Source organism: Haliotis rubra, unplaced genomic scaffold (assembly GCF_003918875.1).
Source record: "Haliotis rubra isolate DU_JTF1 unplaced genomic scaffold, ASM391887v1 Scf45, whole genome shotgun sequence".
In the NCBI taxonomy this organism is placed as follows: domain Eukaryota; kingdom Metazoa; phylum Mollusca; class Gastropoda; order Lepetellida; family Haliotidae; genus Haliotis; species Haliotis rubra.
In genome coordinates this window covers 456,773-476,819 of record NW_025767135.1, presented here as the reverse complement: position 1 = coordinate 476,819, position 20,047 = coordinate 456,773, and the positions used below count along the sequence as shown (strand labels likewise).

The following is a 20,047-nucleotide window of genomic DNA, read 5'->3' as shown; positions in this document are numbered from 1 at the left end:
CCCAAGCCATAAATTATGAACGGTCCCTAATACAGAGATTGTTTCCTAGGACAGGCCCTGGTATTCTGTTATTGAGGGAAGTGTCACTGCATCAGTCGTGGAATGACGGTGAAGGGGACGATGGGACTGGTGGCTTCCAGCTCCATCCCTGTGTTGTGACAGTCGCTGGCTGCTTCAGGCTGGCTCAGGGCTTCTAGCACCATTCCCAGAGAATGCCTGCAGGGAGAGGAAACACTGTAGCATATGTCGCTCTCTGGAAATCATTTACAAGTATAGGCACTGTAATACAGTGTCTTTACTCATTAGATAGGTCAAATTACTTGTTCAAGAATACCACCAATTAGTGTTAGTCTGTTCTTGTATAAAGTAGCACTCAGCAATATCATTGTACAGTCTGTAAATACATCCTGACCTGACACACCATCACTATCATGAGCAACATCCTCCAATGTAGGGATATGAATTTATGATGACAGGCTGTCAACCAAGTTGACATGTCATATACAAGAGGTCAATATGATTTTGAGTCGACTGTTGGAATCTGTTAGATGTATTTGTTTGACGTTAACGCTAAACAGCAGCAGTCTGTAAATAATCAAGTCTGGACAAAACATCATGAGCATCGTTCTAATTGGGATACGATAACATGCATCAACCGTGTCAGCCACCCAGACCATCTGATCCTGCTAGTTGCTTCTTATGCCTCATAGATGTAATTTTAAAGCTCCTCACTAGAGCTGTGACGATACATCGTAGTATTGATAATCGTGATACTTTATCTTACGATAAATATATCGATACTTTTGTTCGTATCGTGATATGTATCGCTAACCTTAAAATTGTTAATGTTCACTAGAAATTGACGGTTATGTAAACATTTACACAGTTACTTGCTATCAAAATATACTTTTTTGAAGAAAATAACTGAAGATAGCATATCGTGATATGCATCGAATTGAATCGTATCGTTCCAAGATATCGTGATACGTATCGTATCGTGACATTTCCGGATCGTCACACCTCTAGTCCTCACCATGATTTATGTGATGTGGGGTCATTGTTCACAGCATCTCTCAACACCTTCTCAGCAAGTTTGTTCTCATTCAAGTAATGTAGCACCATGCCCTGAAAACAGAAATCAACTCCAAACTGCAGGACCAGCATGAAACAGTGCCCCAAGGGTTGTCTACCTAACGTCTCCCAGCATCATCATCTGAATACAGAACTGTGTGAATGAGTATTTCTTAACACCAACAGAACTGAAGATTTCTACAGAAAGTACCTTGTATCAGAAATAATTGCTTAATTTGCTGTAGCGGTCAGTTGGGTTTAACTCCCTTTTGAACAGTATTCCAGTTATGTCTTGGCATGTCAGCTTGATAAGACAGACAAGAGTGTTGTAGACCCTACATCTTTACCACTTTTGTTAAACCCATGGGTATGGCACTGGCAAACCTAGAAATAAAGTAGAAACATCATCCACACGAATTAGGTTTCAAAGCCAAGATTCTAGGTTTCCTGAGTTATGAAGGAATGCCACTCTGATCAGCAATTTGCAGCAGCTTACATGACCGGGCCACCTGTCTCCCCATGTGCTTTAACAAAATTAAATGGTAAGTACCACTTACTAAGTGTTGCAGAGACTTTGTGTGGCCTGGGTTGATAGACACTGCGTTCTCAAAACAAACTTTGGCATCATTATTCCGCTGCTTGTGTTCATACACTCTTCCTTTCTGCAAGATGGAGAAAGACGTTAGACATACCTAGATCTGTTCTTGAAGAACCAGTGCATATTAGTGTTAACATAAATTTGGGTTTGCTTTTCAAAGTTTTCTAATACCCTACTTCCAATTGATAATATGCATCATCCCAATTTAAACAAGTCATCAGAAGATGACATTGAGAAGTGTCTGAAATTAACCTCATCCTTCAATTGTCATACTTGACCACACCACTATACAGACATCTGTGCACTCTTCATGCACCACACCACTATACAGACATCTGTGCACTCTTCATGCACCACACCACTAGACAGACATCTGTGCACTCTTCATGCACCACACCACTAGACAGACATCTGTGCACTCTTCATGCACCACACCACTAGACAGACATCTGTGCACTCTTCATGCACCACACCACTATACAGACATCTGTGCACTCTTCATGCACCACACCACTATACAGACATCTGTGCACTCTTCATGCACCACACCACTATACAGACATCTGTGCACTCTTCATGCACCACACCACTATACAGACATCTGTGCACTCTTCATGCACCACACCACTATACTGACATCTGTGCACTCTTCATGCACCACACCACTATACTGACATCTGTGCACTCTTCATGAAGAAACAATTCAGTTTAATGAATAACAGTTGTTCATATAAAGATAAATTAACAGGCCAGTTATACAGTCAAGAGTGTTAGGAAGGTCCACCAGCGAGGAGTAACTTACTATAAAGTAAACCTGATGTGAGAGAGGGAAGATGGTGGATGTTTCCTGTACACATGCTTCAGCTTCAGTCACCTTCTGTAGACTCAGGTACAACTCCGCTGTAACCAAACACACACTGCCTTGTACTACATTGGCTGGTACTACACCATCTACATCACATCAACTTGGTTGGTTACATGTATCAAGGAGCTGGCATGTCATTCCTCACAAAACCAGGTCTATCACAGTGAGTGAAAGCATTACAGTTTCTGACACTCTTGTATGTACATAATCTGAATCAAGACAATACAGGTAACACAATCAGTCAGATCAATCATAGATACCACTTTTGTCACTTTTGGTCGGAACAAGTATTTTGTAAGCTGGGGCCTGGATCAGTTACAAAGCCCATAACTTGAAGCACTTTCAATTCTGTTATGCAATGTCACTGACAAACTAGATTCTCATCATCTTCATACTGATAATGCTCAACTAGCACATCTCTCTTTACATGATATTTGTATTCATACAAGCATAAAGATATTGACATAATACTCATCAAAATGGACAAACAATAACTATTACCTCAATGTAAGAATCTATAACCAATTTCCATTATGAAACACAGTAGATAAACATGAAGGAGCCTACCAAGATGCAGCCATATCTGAGCTTGCAGCATCCATGACTGCTGGGAACCTGGCCGAGGCTGGAAGCTGCTGTTCATGGAAGACGCCACCTCTGACAACGCGCCCGCTCCACACGAGACGCTGCCACCGACTCTGCTCTGATTGATCCTGCAACATACAACAGGCCTTGCTCATTCCAGAACCAGTCATTGTTTTCCTTTATCTGAAATAACCAGAGCACAACAAGGTGCCTTACTGGTCTTTGGAAATGGTTTGGTTTCATGCACCTCACACTATCATCTAAATCTGTATCTGAAAAGTCAGAATAGCCAAATAAGAACTACTTTGAATATGAATTATATTCTTGTTTTATTGCAAAAAAGTCATGATATATATGATATTTCTGAATATAGATCCGTTATTATTTACATCTTGCATGACAAATTTTACATAGTTTTTTCAGTTAAGTAAATAATTTTTTTATTGAGACACTCCTTTGTGTGAAAATTAAAATTGAAAATTTCAAACTGTAAATAAAAAGGTCAATAATCTACTAACACAAAGATTGATCAAGGAGAAACCCTGCAAAATTACGAACATAATAAAGATTGTGCAAAATAACAAAGACCAATAATATCTATAACCAAACTGCATGCAGAAAACCATCAACCTCTGTCTAAACCAAATAATAGAAAGGTAAGAGTTATCCATCTTGAAGCTGCCGTCTTCCGTAGCATGGGTACGTAGTTACAATGTACATAATGTGAAACAGATGCAGAGAGTGGCCTGTGTTGGTACTGGGGAGTAAAGCATGCAGAGATGTATCTGATGCTGAAGCAAGAGTAAACTTCCCCCTGCGCAAGTTAGTGAATTCATGCACCATGTCAACTGGGCCAAGTAATAGCATACAGCAGGAGGTATATCTGATATAGACATATGCTGTTGATCAGGACATATGCTGTTAAAGTCACTGATTGGAAATAAGTTATAAGCTGTAGCTTAGCAAAGCTGAACTGATTTTTCCTGAGTTAGATGCGATCATCGATTATGCTAATGTACTACACATGTCATTAAACACTTGTGTAACAGTCAGAGTATGTCTGTTTCTTGTTTAACATCCCACATAGCAATATTCCAATCATAAACGGTGTCCTGAATAATCGAGTCTGGGTTGGAAAATCAATATTGTGAGCAGAGATCCAAGCAGTCTGGATATAAGGACAAATACTTGACCCATTTGGTTCTTTCAGGGCTCCAGATAACTTTTGGGGGTGCGAGTGTACTTACACATCATATTGCCAGTGGAGGTGTACTGAGAAGTTTGAAGGAGTACTGACATGTTTTTGTGTGAGCGAGTTGGTGATGTGGCCGATTCATAGATCACTATTTCCAACCATGTATTTGTATTTGAAGACGCATGAGAAATAACTAAGCGACCGTGTGATGCGCGAAATGTCACGTCCGACTGGATATAAATAGGAACAGTGTAGTTTTTAGCCAATCGAAAAATAGTGACGCATATCGTTGCATGGCAATGCAAGGGATGCCTACTGTCGGGGTTTCCTCATGTGTCAAATTGTGTTTCGCAAAAGAAACTTTACAAGTATTTATCTGAAATAGATTTCCATTTGCACGATACGCACGGAAATTAAATGTTAGACATACAAAGGTATTTATGTGCATACACGATACGCTTGAAATCTTATATTACGTCGTACTTAATTGATTTTGAGGTGTACATTACGCCTGTACGCCCCTTATCTGTAGCCCTGTCATTTTTTTAAAACCCGGACAGGTTGTTGGGGACATACTCTTACCAAACTCCCCATGGGGTGCAATATACAAGAAATCACCTTAGTTATGAAATAAGTTGCTTGTCTCTAAACAGTGACCAATCTCTTTCCTGCTGACCATTTCCCATCAAAGGCTGAGCCCCAATTTGCCAAACAACCCATAACCGTGTATAGAAAATACATAATCTTCAGTCTGTGTAATTACTACCACTTTTCGGACACTTATGAGAAGATCTCAGTGTATGTGTGATGGAATCATCTCTTGTAAACAGATAGCCTGATTTGGTAAAACATGTCACAGACACATGGTAGATACCGATACCATTTCCTGAACATGGGATTCAGGATGTGCATATTTTTTTCCCCAAATACACAAAATGCCAAATGTATCACTGTGCAGAGAACTCTCAAACTTAACCACTCTTACAGTAAAAACATGTTTGTGCTTCCTAACTTTGTCTCTGTTAAAGGGCATTTAAGCTCCTGTGTTACCAATATTGTATTACATCTGTGTACATGACATCCATTGGCATACCGTATATTACCGTCTATAAGCCGACCCCATAGATAAGCCGACCCCCAAACTTGACCCTTAAAATCAGTGTCAAAATGGTATGTTTCCTGCATAAGCAGACCCCCCGCGATGGGGTCCTAATCGCGGCAAAGATAGGTAATAAACTTGATTTAAACATTTAAAAGGACAAAGGAGAGCAGTCATATTTAATCAACAATCAAGGTGTGCTGAAGGGTTTTCCTGGAGGGTGGAGAATGATGTACTATGGGAAACTAAAATATAACTGATTTGGGTATTACAGATAGAAGACAGATTTTTAGATACATACCGGTAAGTCAACATTTCTTACGACCAACAGTGATAAAATCTCATGTCATTTTTATATTTTACCAAATGGTAAAACAGAGTTCGAAAATATTTTGAGGTCAAAATCATGATTTTTTTCTAACAGGCAGCCTCATAAACAAATAAAACATAATGAATTAATAATATTTAGCTTCATCACAAAGTGATTTCTGTGATTCTATCACAGCCTCAAGATAAGTTAACAAATAGTCAAAGCCACCAGTTTTGTGAAGTAATGAAAGAATGCAACTCTTCCATTCCTGTTTGGCTAATATGGCACATAGCGAACTGCGGATCACTGTTAGATGAGAGGGGTTAAATTAGTAATAACATACAGTGGTAGAGAGAGAAACCATTGTTATCACTTGGATGCAAGTCACTTACCTCGCACTAGCCATGAAAGAGAAACAGCAACAAATTGTCAGTACTGGTGGATCCACACTGATCTCAAGTATGTCAAACAGTCACTGTTTGTTTAACCCTTTGCCTTCCTTGCAGACAATTATACATACTGAAGCATTATCAAGTGACAAGGTTTCAGGTGTGCCAGAGCCGACTGGTTAATTACAATACAGCCAAAAATCCAACATCCACTTACCAGTTTTTGAAGTGATTATCATGTACTAATTTGACAAGGAAAAACAAATATGTCTAAATATATCTGTGAAGCTGTATCAGTTTTCCTGTAAATAGCATTATTTGACTGGTGAGTGAGCAAGTATGGTTTTATGCCGCTTCTAGCAATATTCCAGCAATATCACGGCGGGGGACACCAGAAATGGGCTTCACACATTGTACCCATGTGGGGATTCGAACCCGGGTCTTCGGCGTGACGAGCCAACGCTTTAACCACTGGGCTAACCCACCAACCCTTTGGTAGGTGGTCCTGGCAACCAGGGACCACTTGCACAAAGTGATCTCAATGCTACGATGATTGTAACTCCATACTGTAACTTAGACTCAAGATAGTCATAGGGCTAAGATTGCTTTGTGTGATTGGGCCCTAACTTGCTGTTAATCTATCCTGCACCAGATTTTTAGCTTACTACCAGTGATAATAATGAAGTCAAATTATGAATCATCTTTCAGCAGGAATTTTGTATTGACAATTAAAGTGATTACACTAAAACCTGAGGCTGACATGAACTGAACTTATCGAGGGATGTACTTCATAATGTAATTTGTCTGTGGAGTTGTCATTCCCAGTCAGTAAGCCCCAGGTTTCAATCAAGTTACAGAAAAATATGGTTAGCACTTCTAGGCACCCATAAGGGAAAATACATATCAACTTTTCGGATCTCAGGTGACATAAACATGTCATGTAGCCATGGCGACAAGAAAAGACAAGTGTTCTATTTATTGTTCTTATTAAGTTGTGTTTTACTTTGAAGACCATGTCACTGAGTCACCATTGTAAGGTGAAACATTCAGTTTACATTTTCTGATAAATTTGCAGGTAGTATTCCATCACTAAATACAACATGAAGTTGGACCTTTCCAACAACAACATACTGCATATGACAGCCAGAACATCCACATCGTCATGGAATATGTTTACAAGTCTTATATACAGTGTGGATCCTGGCAAACAGTAAGAGAGACAACCAGTATTGGAGATACATTCCTCACACATCTATGAAGAAATACAGTACTACATTCCACACAACTATATCCATTTTTAGTTACCTCAGTAGACTTATATGTTAGTAATGTGTAGCATACAAGTGAACCAAACATTAAGATATAAATTGTATAGTGTGATAGTGAGATGCTGTGAGACATGAGAGACACAGAGTAATATTTACCTGAGAACTTTTCACCGATTTGTTACACATATACATTACACATAAATTCAACATTTTTCTAAATATAATGATACATAAAACACTTTATAACCAAGATCATAATTCGAAGTATACGTACATGGACACCTATATACAGTATCTCAAAGGGGTTGGTACTTATTTTGAGCATGAATATAAGCCAATGAATCTATTCATATCAGTTCCTATCTACATTCCTAGCTATGGCCTGTACACGACTACTGCGGTATTGTATGAAGGTAGCTACAATGTTGAACTACAACAGACACAACAGTACAGACTGAACATCATTACCTGATCCTCGCTCACTGAACTCATTGATCGTCATCTGGGCTACGCTTCTTCGATCAAACGCATTCCGGTCTGTTGCAGTGCCTCTTCTCTCTGATCCTCTGCAGGTATCAGACAAGAAGTCAATTAGGACAGAAGACCAGTCTCATTCAACCAGATGAAAACTCTAATTAAAACAATCAATTACTTGTGTTGATATCAGTCTGTTTTATCAATACTAAACTACATTGTATGTCCTTTCTAAAAGCAGATATGATTATTTTTAGTTTCAGTATTTTTAGTTTCGTATCACTGGGACGTGCTTATAACTACTGTTATACTCTTCAATTATATAAAATATTGAAATTTTACTAGTTTGTCCTGTGTATGCCAGCTATACTATGAACTTCAGCAAAACGATTCATTCCTTTGTTGTTCAAAGCTAACAACAGCTGCGATTTTCGAGCCATATGACAATGGTCTGCAAATAACTGAGTTGTCACAAGACAGTCCATTGATTGATATCATGAGCATGGTTCTACACAACTGTGTCAGTGTGCCTAACCGAACAATTCCATTATTGCCAGAAGTTTATGAATCAAGTAAGTAAGTCTAGCTAAGATAGCACATTTCGGACAGATCTGACACACAATGAGGTAATTAGGGAGACAAGCAGGATGGCTTTAGACCTCATCTGCCCCAGAATCAAGGGTGCAGGGGTGGAAATAAATTGCTAGTGTACTCTGGTACAGTGGCACATGTAAAATCACTTGCCCTGATAATTTTTCCACTATACCGTCTGTTTTCTTGTTGATTTTTTAAATAAACAACATAATTAACATTGGAAAGTCAACTGGACACCGATACAGTGTGATATAGAAATTTGCTTGCCCGACAGAAAAAAACACTGGACTCGGTCGTCGGGCAATGGGTTTTTTCCACCCCTGGGGTGTACTGATTTATAGTAGTCTGTGACTTAGCCTCTTGTGTGAAGCCACACCAGCAAAACTTTTTTTCAGTCTGGTTGGCTTTGCCAATAGAATACCGCACAGTAACCCTAAGATCCACTGAAAATAGTATCAATGGACAGGTTCTAGCAGACTCAAAAGTTTTGATCACAGAGTAAATGAGACTGTAATCCTTTACATCAAATAATTTCCATTTTCTGGTTGCACTCACTCTTCACTGTCTATTTCATGGATGTCCTTCCAGAGTTTCAGCATCAGTTTACATGTGACCAGGGCTTCCTCTGGGCCATACATCACCTCCTCCAACTTCGACTTGGTCAGCAGCAAACTGTCACAATCACAGGTCTCACTTCATACATCATGTCTATCAAGCAAGTCTTGAAGGGTTGTTAATAGTGAAGGTACAACAGTTTTCCACATGTTTGTATTTGTTTCATGCCACAACCAGTATATTAGAGTAATATTTCATCAGGCTGTAGAAAGTACAAACCGCCATGACACACAACCCACAAAGACTGAGCCTGTCTGCCTAGTCTCTTCTAACAACTATCATATGTTAAGGCAACTTTTCAATATGGAAATCCCCAAGATGATTGAACGTTTTCCACGTCATATCTTTTCTTTCATGGTTTTGAAAAGTAGATCTACACACACAGGATTTAAATGTACTATATAAACCATCATTTATCCAACTAATGTAAATTCCATAAAAGAAGTTGAAGAACATTTGATTCTTTCACGTTACCTCTGTAATGACACAACTGCAGTATGCAGGGCTACAGATAAGGGGCGTACAGGCATAATGTACGCCTCAAAATCAATTAAGTACGACATAATATAAGATTTCAAGCGTATCGTGTACGCACATAAATACCTTTGTACGCCTACATTTAATTTCCGTGCGTATCGTGCAAATGGAAATCTATTTCAGATAAATACTTGTCAAGTTTCTTTTGAGAAACACGATTTGACACATGAGGAAACCCCGACAGTAGGAATCCCTTGCGTTGCCATGCAACGATATGCGTCACTATTTTTCGATTGGCTAAAAACTACACTGTTCCTATTTATATCCAGTCGGACCTGACAATTCGCGCATCACACGGTCGCTCAGTTATTTCTCACGTGTCTTCAAATACAAATACATGGTTGGAAATAGTGATCGATGAATCGTCCAGACAAACCACATCACCAACTCGCTCACACAAAAACATGTCAGTACTCCTCAAAATTCTCAGTACACCTCCACTTGCAATATGGCTAAGTACACTCACACCCCCAAAAGTTATCTGGAGCCCTGGTATGAATTTGGTGTCCTTACACTTCTTGTAAGCGGTATGTGTACTAATCATGTTATTATTGAGGCCTTTAGCTTTACAAATACTTCTCTTGGCATAAAAGTAATGGCATAAAAGTAATTGCAATAAATGTGATGATTTGCTTGTCCTGCACATTGTAAGACTAGCCTTGAGTTGATTACCTGAGGTTATCAGGGTACTCCTCCAGAGCTGCATGTATGAGTACCATCGCCTCGTCCAGCTGTTTCTGTGCCGTCAGTAGCAGCACCAGCAGGTGGAGTGAGTGGATGTGATCACTGCGGTACTTCAGGGCAAGCTTCACATAGTTCAAGGCTTCAGGAATCTAGATAAATCAGTGTAGGTCAGTTAGCTGATAACAGATGCAGGGAAAATGCATCAGAGAAGTGGGATCGAGTTTGTCTTCACAGAATAACATCATGAAACTCTTGGGGACATTAATTCCCATTGTAAGATTTATTCACAAAAGTATGAAAATTCATGCCTGAAGACTTGTTATTACAAACGGTGTATCTCAAATGATCACAAATAAGGGTACTAGCTTTGATGACTCACATGTCTCAGAATAGCTAGCTGTAGCGACAGATGGAAGAGAGCCAGGTAGTCATATGGGTCGGCTGTGTGGGCTCTGAAAACAAACCACCCATCAATAGCACAAGAACATTTTAAGGGTTCAGTCTGCAAATGTTGACACTAGTTTAGTAAGCTCAGCTTAATAAGTCCAAATGATATGATTTAAGAATTGAGACTAAGAGTCAAGTTTGGGTTAGTGGACTCTAAAGATTTTGGCATAGGCTGGATTTTCTTTACCATCATCATCGAAAGAGGCAGGAGGTATAGTCCACAGAAGGTTATTCTACATTTTTCTCACTTTTGGATAAACTATGATGGCCTATCATTTTACAGAATTCAACTTCTTCAAGCAACCACAATACAGAATACTGCCCTGAAGATATTTCCAATATGTTGTATTACATCTGTTAAACTTTCCTGACTTAAGATATGCGGGTATTTGTAGAATTATCTACACTGCTAAGAATAATGTTAAATGATAATATTAATACATACATACATACATACAAATATTTGTAAAGAGCTTTTTATCAATCTAATTGCTCAAAAGCGCTATCTGAGTCCATATACCTGTTATGTTTGTTATTCCCTGCCAATATCTCGGGACATGAAGCAACACCTGACCTTCTCAAATACAGTATTTAGAGTACATTGTTTGATATTACCTCTGCGGGAGGTATAGCACAGTAAAAATCTCTCTATTCAGTTTAACACAAACATCTTCTTAATATTTTATTTGTTGTCAAAGATAAAGACCATACACTGAACTTTGATGAAATGAATATCAAAGGCGTCACATACTTCTGAAATGCTGCGAGTGCGTTTCTGTGCAGTATCTGTCTCTCTCCCTGGAGTTTGACCTCATGAGCCTTCATGCTGTAGCCGATACCCAGTGACGTATGGGCCCGGGACAACATTGGGTGGTCCTGCCCAACCTCTAATGCATGCTTGGACCACTGGATACCCTCATCATACTGCCCAGAAAATATTGGAACAGTTAACAATATATTGCTGCTGACATACTATTTATTTCTATCAATCAAATACAGGAATTTCAGTCTTTGTGAGACATACATATTTTGAGGCATTTTGTTTTAATTCAAACTTTTCTATTCCTTGCCTCTGAATGTGCCTCTAAACGACACAAGGCCGTGGGGTAGCCTCGTAGTTAAAGCGTTCACTCTTCAAGAAGTATTTTTACCCATTCCACATATGGGTATAATTTGTGAAGCCAATTTCTGGTGTCCCCAGCTGTGGTATTGCTTAAATATTGCAAAAAGCAGCATAAAATCCTTACTCACTCTAAATGACAAAAGAAAGTAGCTACTGCATATTACCTGATGGAGATACTCAAAACACAGCTTGGCAGCCTGTAATGACACAGTGGGGTTCTCAGGCTGGAGTCTTGTACATTCTCGTAGAACCAATACAGCACGGGAATACTGGAAATTAAACAACAGAATAATCACTACAACAAAATCGCCAGCTACAGGTGTTTGACAGCTCATCATGATGGAAGTGTGGTTACTGACATGGTACCATGTTTGTATGAAATGTACCATTTACAGATACAAACACTACTCAAAGAAGTCATGACATGACAGATTAACCATATGTTTAGTAATTTGACAAAAATTTAAACCTTGAATTCTGATTCAGTAATATATCACTAATGGACACACATTAGATCAATGTTGAAGATTTTCATTTTAATCAGCAGAGACCTACCTTGCCTGCACATATGAGAGAATTAGCAAACTGGTGCCAGATATGAAACTCTTCAAAGGAAAACCTCATTGCCCTCTCAAATGACTGAAATGTAAACCGTCAACAATTACAAATCTGGTACATATCTGGAACCTACCAATAATAAGAGTGTTAAATCATTTGCAGTTACACCAAAAATTATATTAGATGTCCTGTAAGATTTCATCTACTTCATCAACACAATCAACTTTCTTGAAGAATATCAAACGAATGCAACAAACAAATTTACTTTCAAAATTTTGAAATTGCAGAATTGCCTGCAAAGTTAACTTTGCTTTTAATGCCACACTCAGCAATATTTCAGCTGCATGTCGCCAGTGTGCGAAACTTAAATCAGGACAAGACAATCCAGTGATCAGTATTGTGAACACTGATCCATACCAATGGGGCGTGACGACACACTATCAACAAAGTCAATGCATCTGTCTTCCTGATCCATTTGGCTGCCTTTAACAACCAGCATAAGTTGCTATTGGCCTATTATAACCCAGACTTCCCATCATATCCAGATATAATCAGCATGACTGCCTCCTACATAAACAAGCCTTACATCTGCCAGTGTTGTGAACTGGGCCCTCTTGACCAGGGCCAGAGCCAGCATGTCATACACTGCTGTAGTGTTGTGGAAGGCGTGAAGTCTTGTCTCCGACAACTCCTCAGATCTCTCCAGGACAGCTTCTCTTGTAGCCTAGTTCAAACATTTACCAGCTATATTCTTTTCATCACTATTGCCAGTGTGATAGTGAAGTCAAGTATTTAGTGAAAAATATTTACAAACACTAATGTGCACAGAGTTTAGCTTAATGAACCCAGTGAGTTCATCACAGATGTTGAAGTGCTCTTTTACTTTATTACAATGGAAGTATATATCTACTAATTAATGAATACTTGTTTGTGTAAAGAGAAAAATTGACAGTCACACAGGGGTTCAAAAATCCCATCGCCCGACGCCCGGGACAAGTCACTTTTCATTTCGGGCAATCAAATAATGGTATCTTACTTGTCCATGAGCTACTAGATCATTTCCACTTATGGTTTCAAACTGCAAATCAACTTGGATTTAACTTCATATCTGCTCAAAATGTAGCTATTTCACAATGATAATAAAGTAGAGTTATCTTTCTCTGCTTTTTATCACTTTTCAATAAATAGTCCAGTAAACATTAACATCAAATACCATGTTGCTTCTTTCTTTCATAATTACATCATCATGATTTTGTCATAAAATCAGGGCAAGTGGAAAATTAGTCAGGACAAGTTACTTTCTTAAAGCCACTTGCCCTGTGGCAAATGGCTTCTTTATGTTTTTGAACCACTGTCACAAAATGTCTTTCACTGTAACCATACTTAAACTGTTTCAAAGTTCTTGAGCATGTCTTAGAGGTGACAATGCTGGTTGTGCCCTGTGGTTTCAGAGTTACTTCAAGAACGGTCACACTGACCATATATATTCATCAATATTTGGAAGCATAATTCATTAAAGTGCCATTCATGTAACTTACAACAGCTTCAGCAATTAGTAGTAGTAGTAATGCTTCTTCATTCTGATCCTCTGGAACGAATGATCTGCAAATAAAAAATGATACATTAAAGCGTTTTCTTTTCAATTCTTAGTTTACATTAAGCAAAGTCAGCAACATCCTTCACCTGAAGACATCCACTTCAGTCACACAGCACTGTTGCAACACCTCTGACAGGAATATTATTTAGGCAAAAAAGGGCCCTTATATTGATTGCACCATAACCTATCCTTTACACTTTTCAGACCTACCTATCACCAGGGTAAATCTTTGGTTTTGGTCCATTAGGCTTAGGTGATCGGACATCTAGTGGGATGTAGGATTTCTCACAAACACCTCGCATCAGTACTTCAGCCAGCTGACGAGCCAGTGTCTGGAAGAAAAATGCAACTACTAGTTTTTGAAAATAAAACATAATAATGATATTGGCAGCATATTCAAGAGTATTTTTTCTAGTTTAGTTTATCTCGATACATTTCAATACTTACAAGTCTGATATCCTGTGTAAATCTTGATTCAACTGCCCTCAGAAGCTCCCTGAATCTTTGAATCCCTTTGTCTAGTTGCCTAAAAATAAAACAATTACGTTCATTTTTTTGCAAACTATCAAATTCAAACACACTGACTATATTCAAACATATGACATGGACAAGATGGAAGCAACTGAATCATTGTTTGGATCTATGTGTTTTCTCATTGTTAGGGTCATTTGTCAATTCCACCTACTCGTTTAAACATTTGAGTTCTTAAGCTCCAATACATATCATAACAGATGCTTAAGAGTTTCTTCTCTTTCCAAATGAAATGTTCATAGTAAGTCTACAGAAGTAACTTGTCAGACAATGAAGTTTCAAAAATTGTTTCAAGAGGGTGACCAAAGTCTGAAAACAAATGTGCTTGTCATAACAGTATTGTCAGAATGTTAGTGTAAAGTATGTGTGCATGAAAACAGAGAACATTTTTCATGTTTTTTTAGTATTTTTTACACAGCCTACACCATGGCAATGGAAAACAGTACATACCCTCTTTTAATATACAAAATGGGAGATTCCTGAATAGCTTGTTCCAGCAGACAACAGACTGTTTCATCTGGAGACAGCTGACCCTGACTCCCCCCTGGGTTCATGCCGCCCTGACAACGGTCTCTCTCTTGCAGGTAAATCAAAGCCAGATCACCAGCCTTCTCAAAGCAAGAAATGATTTTGTCTTCTCTTTCTGCAGCCTTGTATTTGCTGGTTGTTGGTGGAGCCATCTTTTCCAAGCACATTCCTGATATGAAAACATAAACTGGCTAATTTTGCCTCGCAAAAAGAGTGCAAAATGATAAGATGGTGAGAAAAGTGGATTCGAATTAGCTGTCAATTGGAACAGTACTTTAATTATACTATATAGGGGTTTCATACAACTGTCATCAACATTACAGCTATGAGGGACGTTCAAACAACATATGTGGGTAATGTGGTTAACGAGATATTAGCCATCAAACCACATAGGGGTATAATTTTTCTTAAGAAATTGCAGAAAATGAAAAACGATCCGTCATTTAGTACCTCTTGGATAATGGTAGGCCCTCAGATAATATCATATAAAATATGTTCAGTATAGTATTGAATGACTTCCCATCATAATCAACATTCAAAGATTTGGATTGCTTGATTTATATTTAGATTGGGGCTGTTTTTCAAGGACACCCCCATTTTAATCTTTCAAAAACATTGTGTCCAGATATTCAAGCTGGCACTGTTTACAACATATTGAGAGCTGACACTTGTGTGACCATTCAGTATTTAGTCTGAACCCTTGGCATCATGTATGAATAAGTGAAAACATTACAATAAGTTATGTCCATATGATACGTCATCTGAAAGGGGGATGGGTAGTGTCTCCAAAAGCTCTTTCAGTAAACATGAAGGGGGAGGCACTTTAACAAGTGATTGTAGTTTCAAATTGCTTTTTATGCACTTTAACATCCAAGTTTGATTCTAGCGGACTTCTGCCTATCTCAAACAGACAATATGTTCTTGCATATTTTGTTTCCTGAAGTTTGTGATGCATTTATTGCAGATTTTGCATTTCTGGGGGTACCAAGATAAAAACCCAAACAAAATGGGAATGGTGAGGGTGGAACTAAGCAAAACCAATTTAGTTGAGGTTGACAGATAATATGTAGAAATATAAAATATAAAAACAGCTGCATTTGTATCATTCTCTAGGTAAGGCTGACTACTTTGAACGCCCCTCGTATGTGACCTGGTGGACCAGCCTCTATGAAGCAACCACATTTGTTTCATAAGAACAACAATAAAATCTTACTGTCAGTAAGTTAATGTTGTTTACAGCCTCAGACTCTAACCATTGCATTTTGGTGAACAGGCAAACTACCCAATACGGAGTACTGATATTGGTAATACTGCAGTTCTGCCCTTCTCTCTCTTTCGCAGACGAAGTAGTACTAAAATAACATTACATATCTTACATTGTAAAGACATGCATCAATGCCATCCTGTCAGTCAGAAATATTAGAGCTTGTAACTATTTGATCCTTCAAGTCATCTCTATCGTAATGGGACCGCCTCCGTGGTGTAGTGGTTAGAGCGTCCGCCCGGAGAGCGGAAGGTCGCGGGTTTCGATCCCCGACCGCGTCATACCAAAAGACGTTAAAAAATGGTACTTGTTGGTCCCTGCCTGGCGCTCGGCATTAATGGGTACAACAAGGACTGGTCGGCTCGGAGTCAGTATAAGGTGTCTGAGTGGGGTATTCATGCTTCACTGCGGCATGGTATCTCAGTGGGCTAGCACTATAAAACCAGCTTCAGTCTGGGCTAGTACAAGCACCCACACATTAACATACACACGCATGCACGTCGTCATATGAGCAAAATATTCTCAAGCACGACGTTAAACCCAATTTCACCTCACCTCACCTCTATCGTAATGTACTAGGAATTTATTTTGACCTGAGCTCAACACACATTCCTATCTATTGAGCAAGCAGAACCAAATTACCTCTGATAGCAAATGATTCTGCATACATATGAATGAGTCTGTTTGGACAGGAATGGTATGTAACCGAGTCCAGACCAGCCTTATCCAGTAGTTCATATGCTGTTTGGTAGTTGCCTCGACAAAAGTTTAACTTAGCAAGTAGAAGCTGAGCCTGTTGGCCAATCTGAAGCAAAAACATAGCCTTATATTATAAACATATTTGCCTTCAGTTTTCATGCATTCAGGTTTCTTTTTGTATTAATGAATATTGTCTGTATTATTACATAAATTATTACATAAAAGACACCCATACTAATAATTGATACTGCTGATCTGATAAAATGTTGTGAAATATAGCTTTTCAATACCTGAGTCTTTGAAATAGAAATAAAGTCACATATATAAGCATAAAGGTTTGATTTTTGTTAAAGATCATATTCATACAAAATCTATTGAGAAACTCACCTCCTCATAATTTTTTTTAAATACCTTTGATTTTCTTTGTGAAAGTTTAGCAAGTTGATCTTCCACATCTGCTAAACTGCTCTTAGCCTTAGTAATATTCCTCTCTGTTGGGGGATGCTCTTCTGCATATTCTTCCAATACACTTTCTGCTATGACTAAATTAACAAAGTCTCCTGCAAAAGATGAAACTGCTTAAAACTGTTGCCATGATCTTGAAAAGACAACTATGCAGAGAGACAGCACCATATTAAATATGTTAAAGGATGTGGTAAGCATGAAAATTTATAAGCTGCTGAAAAGATTAAAAAAATAAATATAAGTATAAAAACCTTTTTGAGATAAAAAAGTCAAATAAATAACACATAAAAAAGTCAAATAAATTGAAAAGTTTAAAGAGAAACTCCCACCATATTAATAACATACCATTTGGTAAGAATCCATTGTTTTCCAAAACAGAATCATCTAATAAGCAAACAGATGTTTCATTGAATTCAGTCAGAAATATTAAGCATCCTCCTAATAACTTGACATATGGGCAATGATAATGCTATTATCATGGTTATCACCAAGACAAATATTCTATCATCAATGAAATTAAAACTTGGAAAACATTATTTTCCTTCATGCTACAGATTTGTCACTACTGACAAAAATGGTGTTCGACTAATGTTTTTCTAAAATCAGTGATCCATAGATGACAGGGATTTTTCAGATTTAAGCGCTCTTTACAGCATACTTAAAATATGAATGCCAATCATTTCCAAAGGTTGTGTACAAGTATAACAAGATGTTGTTCTTGTGTGATTTTGCAGTTGGCCAGGTGTTACCATGCATAAACATGTGCGTGTCCACAGTCTACCAATCAAGTGCAGCACATATCGTGTATATCAACTTAATGTAAGTTACTTCTGGAACCAATTTCATTTGTTTGTTTAATGTGACAGTTAACATGATTACAGGGTAGTACACTGACCATTTTTGATGTTTCTAAATCATGCATGAAACAATTTCTGAGCACAATGTCACACCTTAAGTTTATGCACAATTCATTACTCAAAACAAAACAATATTGTGTATCTGACAACCCAAGTGCTGCAGACCACTTCCTTATTGAGAGCCAAGTACCTCTGTTATATCATCACATCTTACACAGTTCATTTAAGACATTGCATATATTTCTCATTTGTTTGATTTTCATTGTGAAAATATCCTAAAACATGATAAACTCTTGGAACCAAACTCTTTCCATTTGCATAGTAGTCCTTTGTATGCATCAGTTGTACAGCTCAATCGGTGTTACTACCAACGCTCTAAGTACACTTCGCGTAACCTTGATTCATGGATATAAGGAAAATGCGGCGAAATTCATATTTTAAATGCATCCTTTCATTGTGTATACGCACTGATTATTTTATTCATTGATTCAGCAAATTGAAAATGCCTAATATTCCACTCGTGAATGAAACGTTTGTTTACGGAAGCCATTTGCAATCATCACCCATTCGTGTGCCCACAAAATGTGACGTCACCTTGTTTCGTGGATTACGTAGTCGGTTACTTTATACCACTATGTACGACATCCCACTACAGTAAGTATTGACACCAAGTAAAGCAGACAACGAGAAGTGAGAATGTTGGAGCTAAGTGAGAATGTTGGAGCTAACGGTATCTTTTTTACTTGACATTTTGTAAAAATAAAATTGGTAATGGTGGTATTAGTGATTTGGGGCTTTTATCTAAATGCTGGACAATTATATTTAGTGCACTTCGTGTAATGTAGAGTTTCGGAACTTTTTTGTCAGCGAGGCGTGGCATTGTATGTACATCAAAAGTACCGCTTCATGACGTCAGTCGAGACTTAATTTACGAGCTGGCATGATAATTTCCGCGATCCACGAATCAAGGTTATCCACGAATTTAGGTTACGCTTCTGTACTACAGTACATAGAACTAGCAATAGAGTCACTTTGACAAGTAAACTTATACTGTCATGTACGTCATTGTTGCAGTTGTAATAAAATTTATGAAAACCACATCAGAAAGCTTACATTAGGCTTTCATTAGGGCCATCTGTGTTATTTCAGAATAAGTGTGTTTGTTTACAATCAAGAGAAAAGACTTGTCATGTCATAAACCGTGTGGTTAGTTGAAATGAATGGGTAAGCATAACGTTTCATTTACTGGGGTAAGGGTAGTTTTGTTAGTAATGAATGGAGCTTCATTTTACAAAATGCATGGATACCTAAACAACCAAGTTCACTGATGTGATGGGTGTGTAACAACCCTTGTCACAAGGAAATGGTGTGATCATGGCCTTAATATTATCATCATTAGATAGACAGACTGATAAAACGCGCTTTAATTAAGACCAACCTAAATCCGGTGTCTTTTGAGACAACTGTCTAGCTAATTCCTTTGCCTTTTTCCAGTTTGCTTCGCCCCTGTACTTTTCAATTTCAGACTCAAATCTCTGAGATTTTGCTTTCGACGCCATGACACCGGAAGATGGTCGTCTGCTAATAATCTCTAAAAATATCGGATATTTCAATAAGACACATTATTCAATCAGTATATTTAAATAAATCATGGAATATCAACCTTCTTAATATTTATGTAGTATAGGAGAGTG

At 38.1% G+C, this 20,047-nt stretch overlaps 1 protein-coding gene across 1 annotated transcript; it reads right to left on the bottom strand.

Annotated features, from left to right (window-relative positions):
* Positions 1-19,924, bottom strand: LOC124289854 (tetratricopeptide repeat protein 7B-like). Its single transcript, XM_046726532.1, is given in 21 exon segments — positions 1-216; positions 1,034-1,125; positions 1,629-1,733; positions 2,472-2,569; positions 3,102-3,201; positions 3,204-3,247; positions 7,849-7,946; positions 9,004-9,120; positions 10,273-10,433; positions 10,664-10,736; positions 11,483-11,655; positions 12,019-12,123; positions 12,410-12,493; positions 12,999-13,136; positions 13,951-14,014; positions 14,220-14,341; positions 14,457-14,535; positions 14,991-15,237; positions 16,975-17,137; positions 17,443-17,591; positions 19,792-19,924. Coding segments are annotated over 21 exon segments (2,466 nt in total). The 5' UTR covers positions 19,913-19,924; the 3' UTR covers positions 1-83.
* Positions 19,925-20,047: the final 123 nt, after the last annotated feature.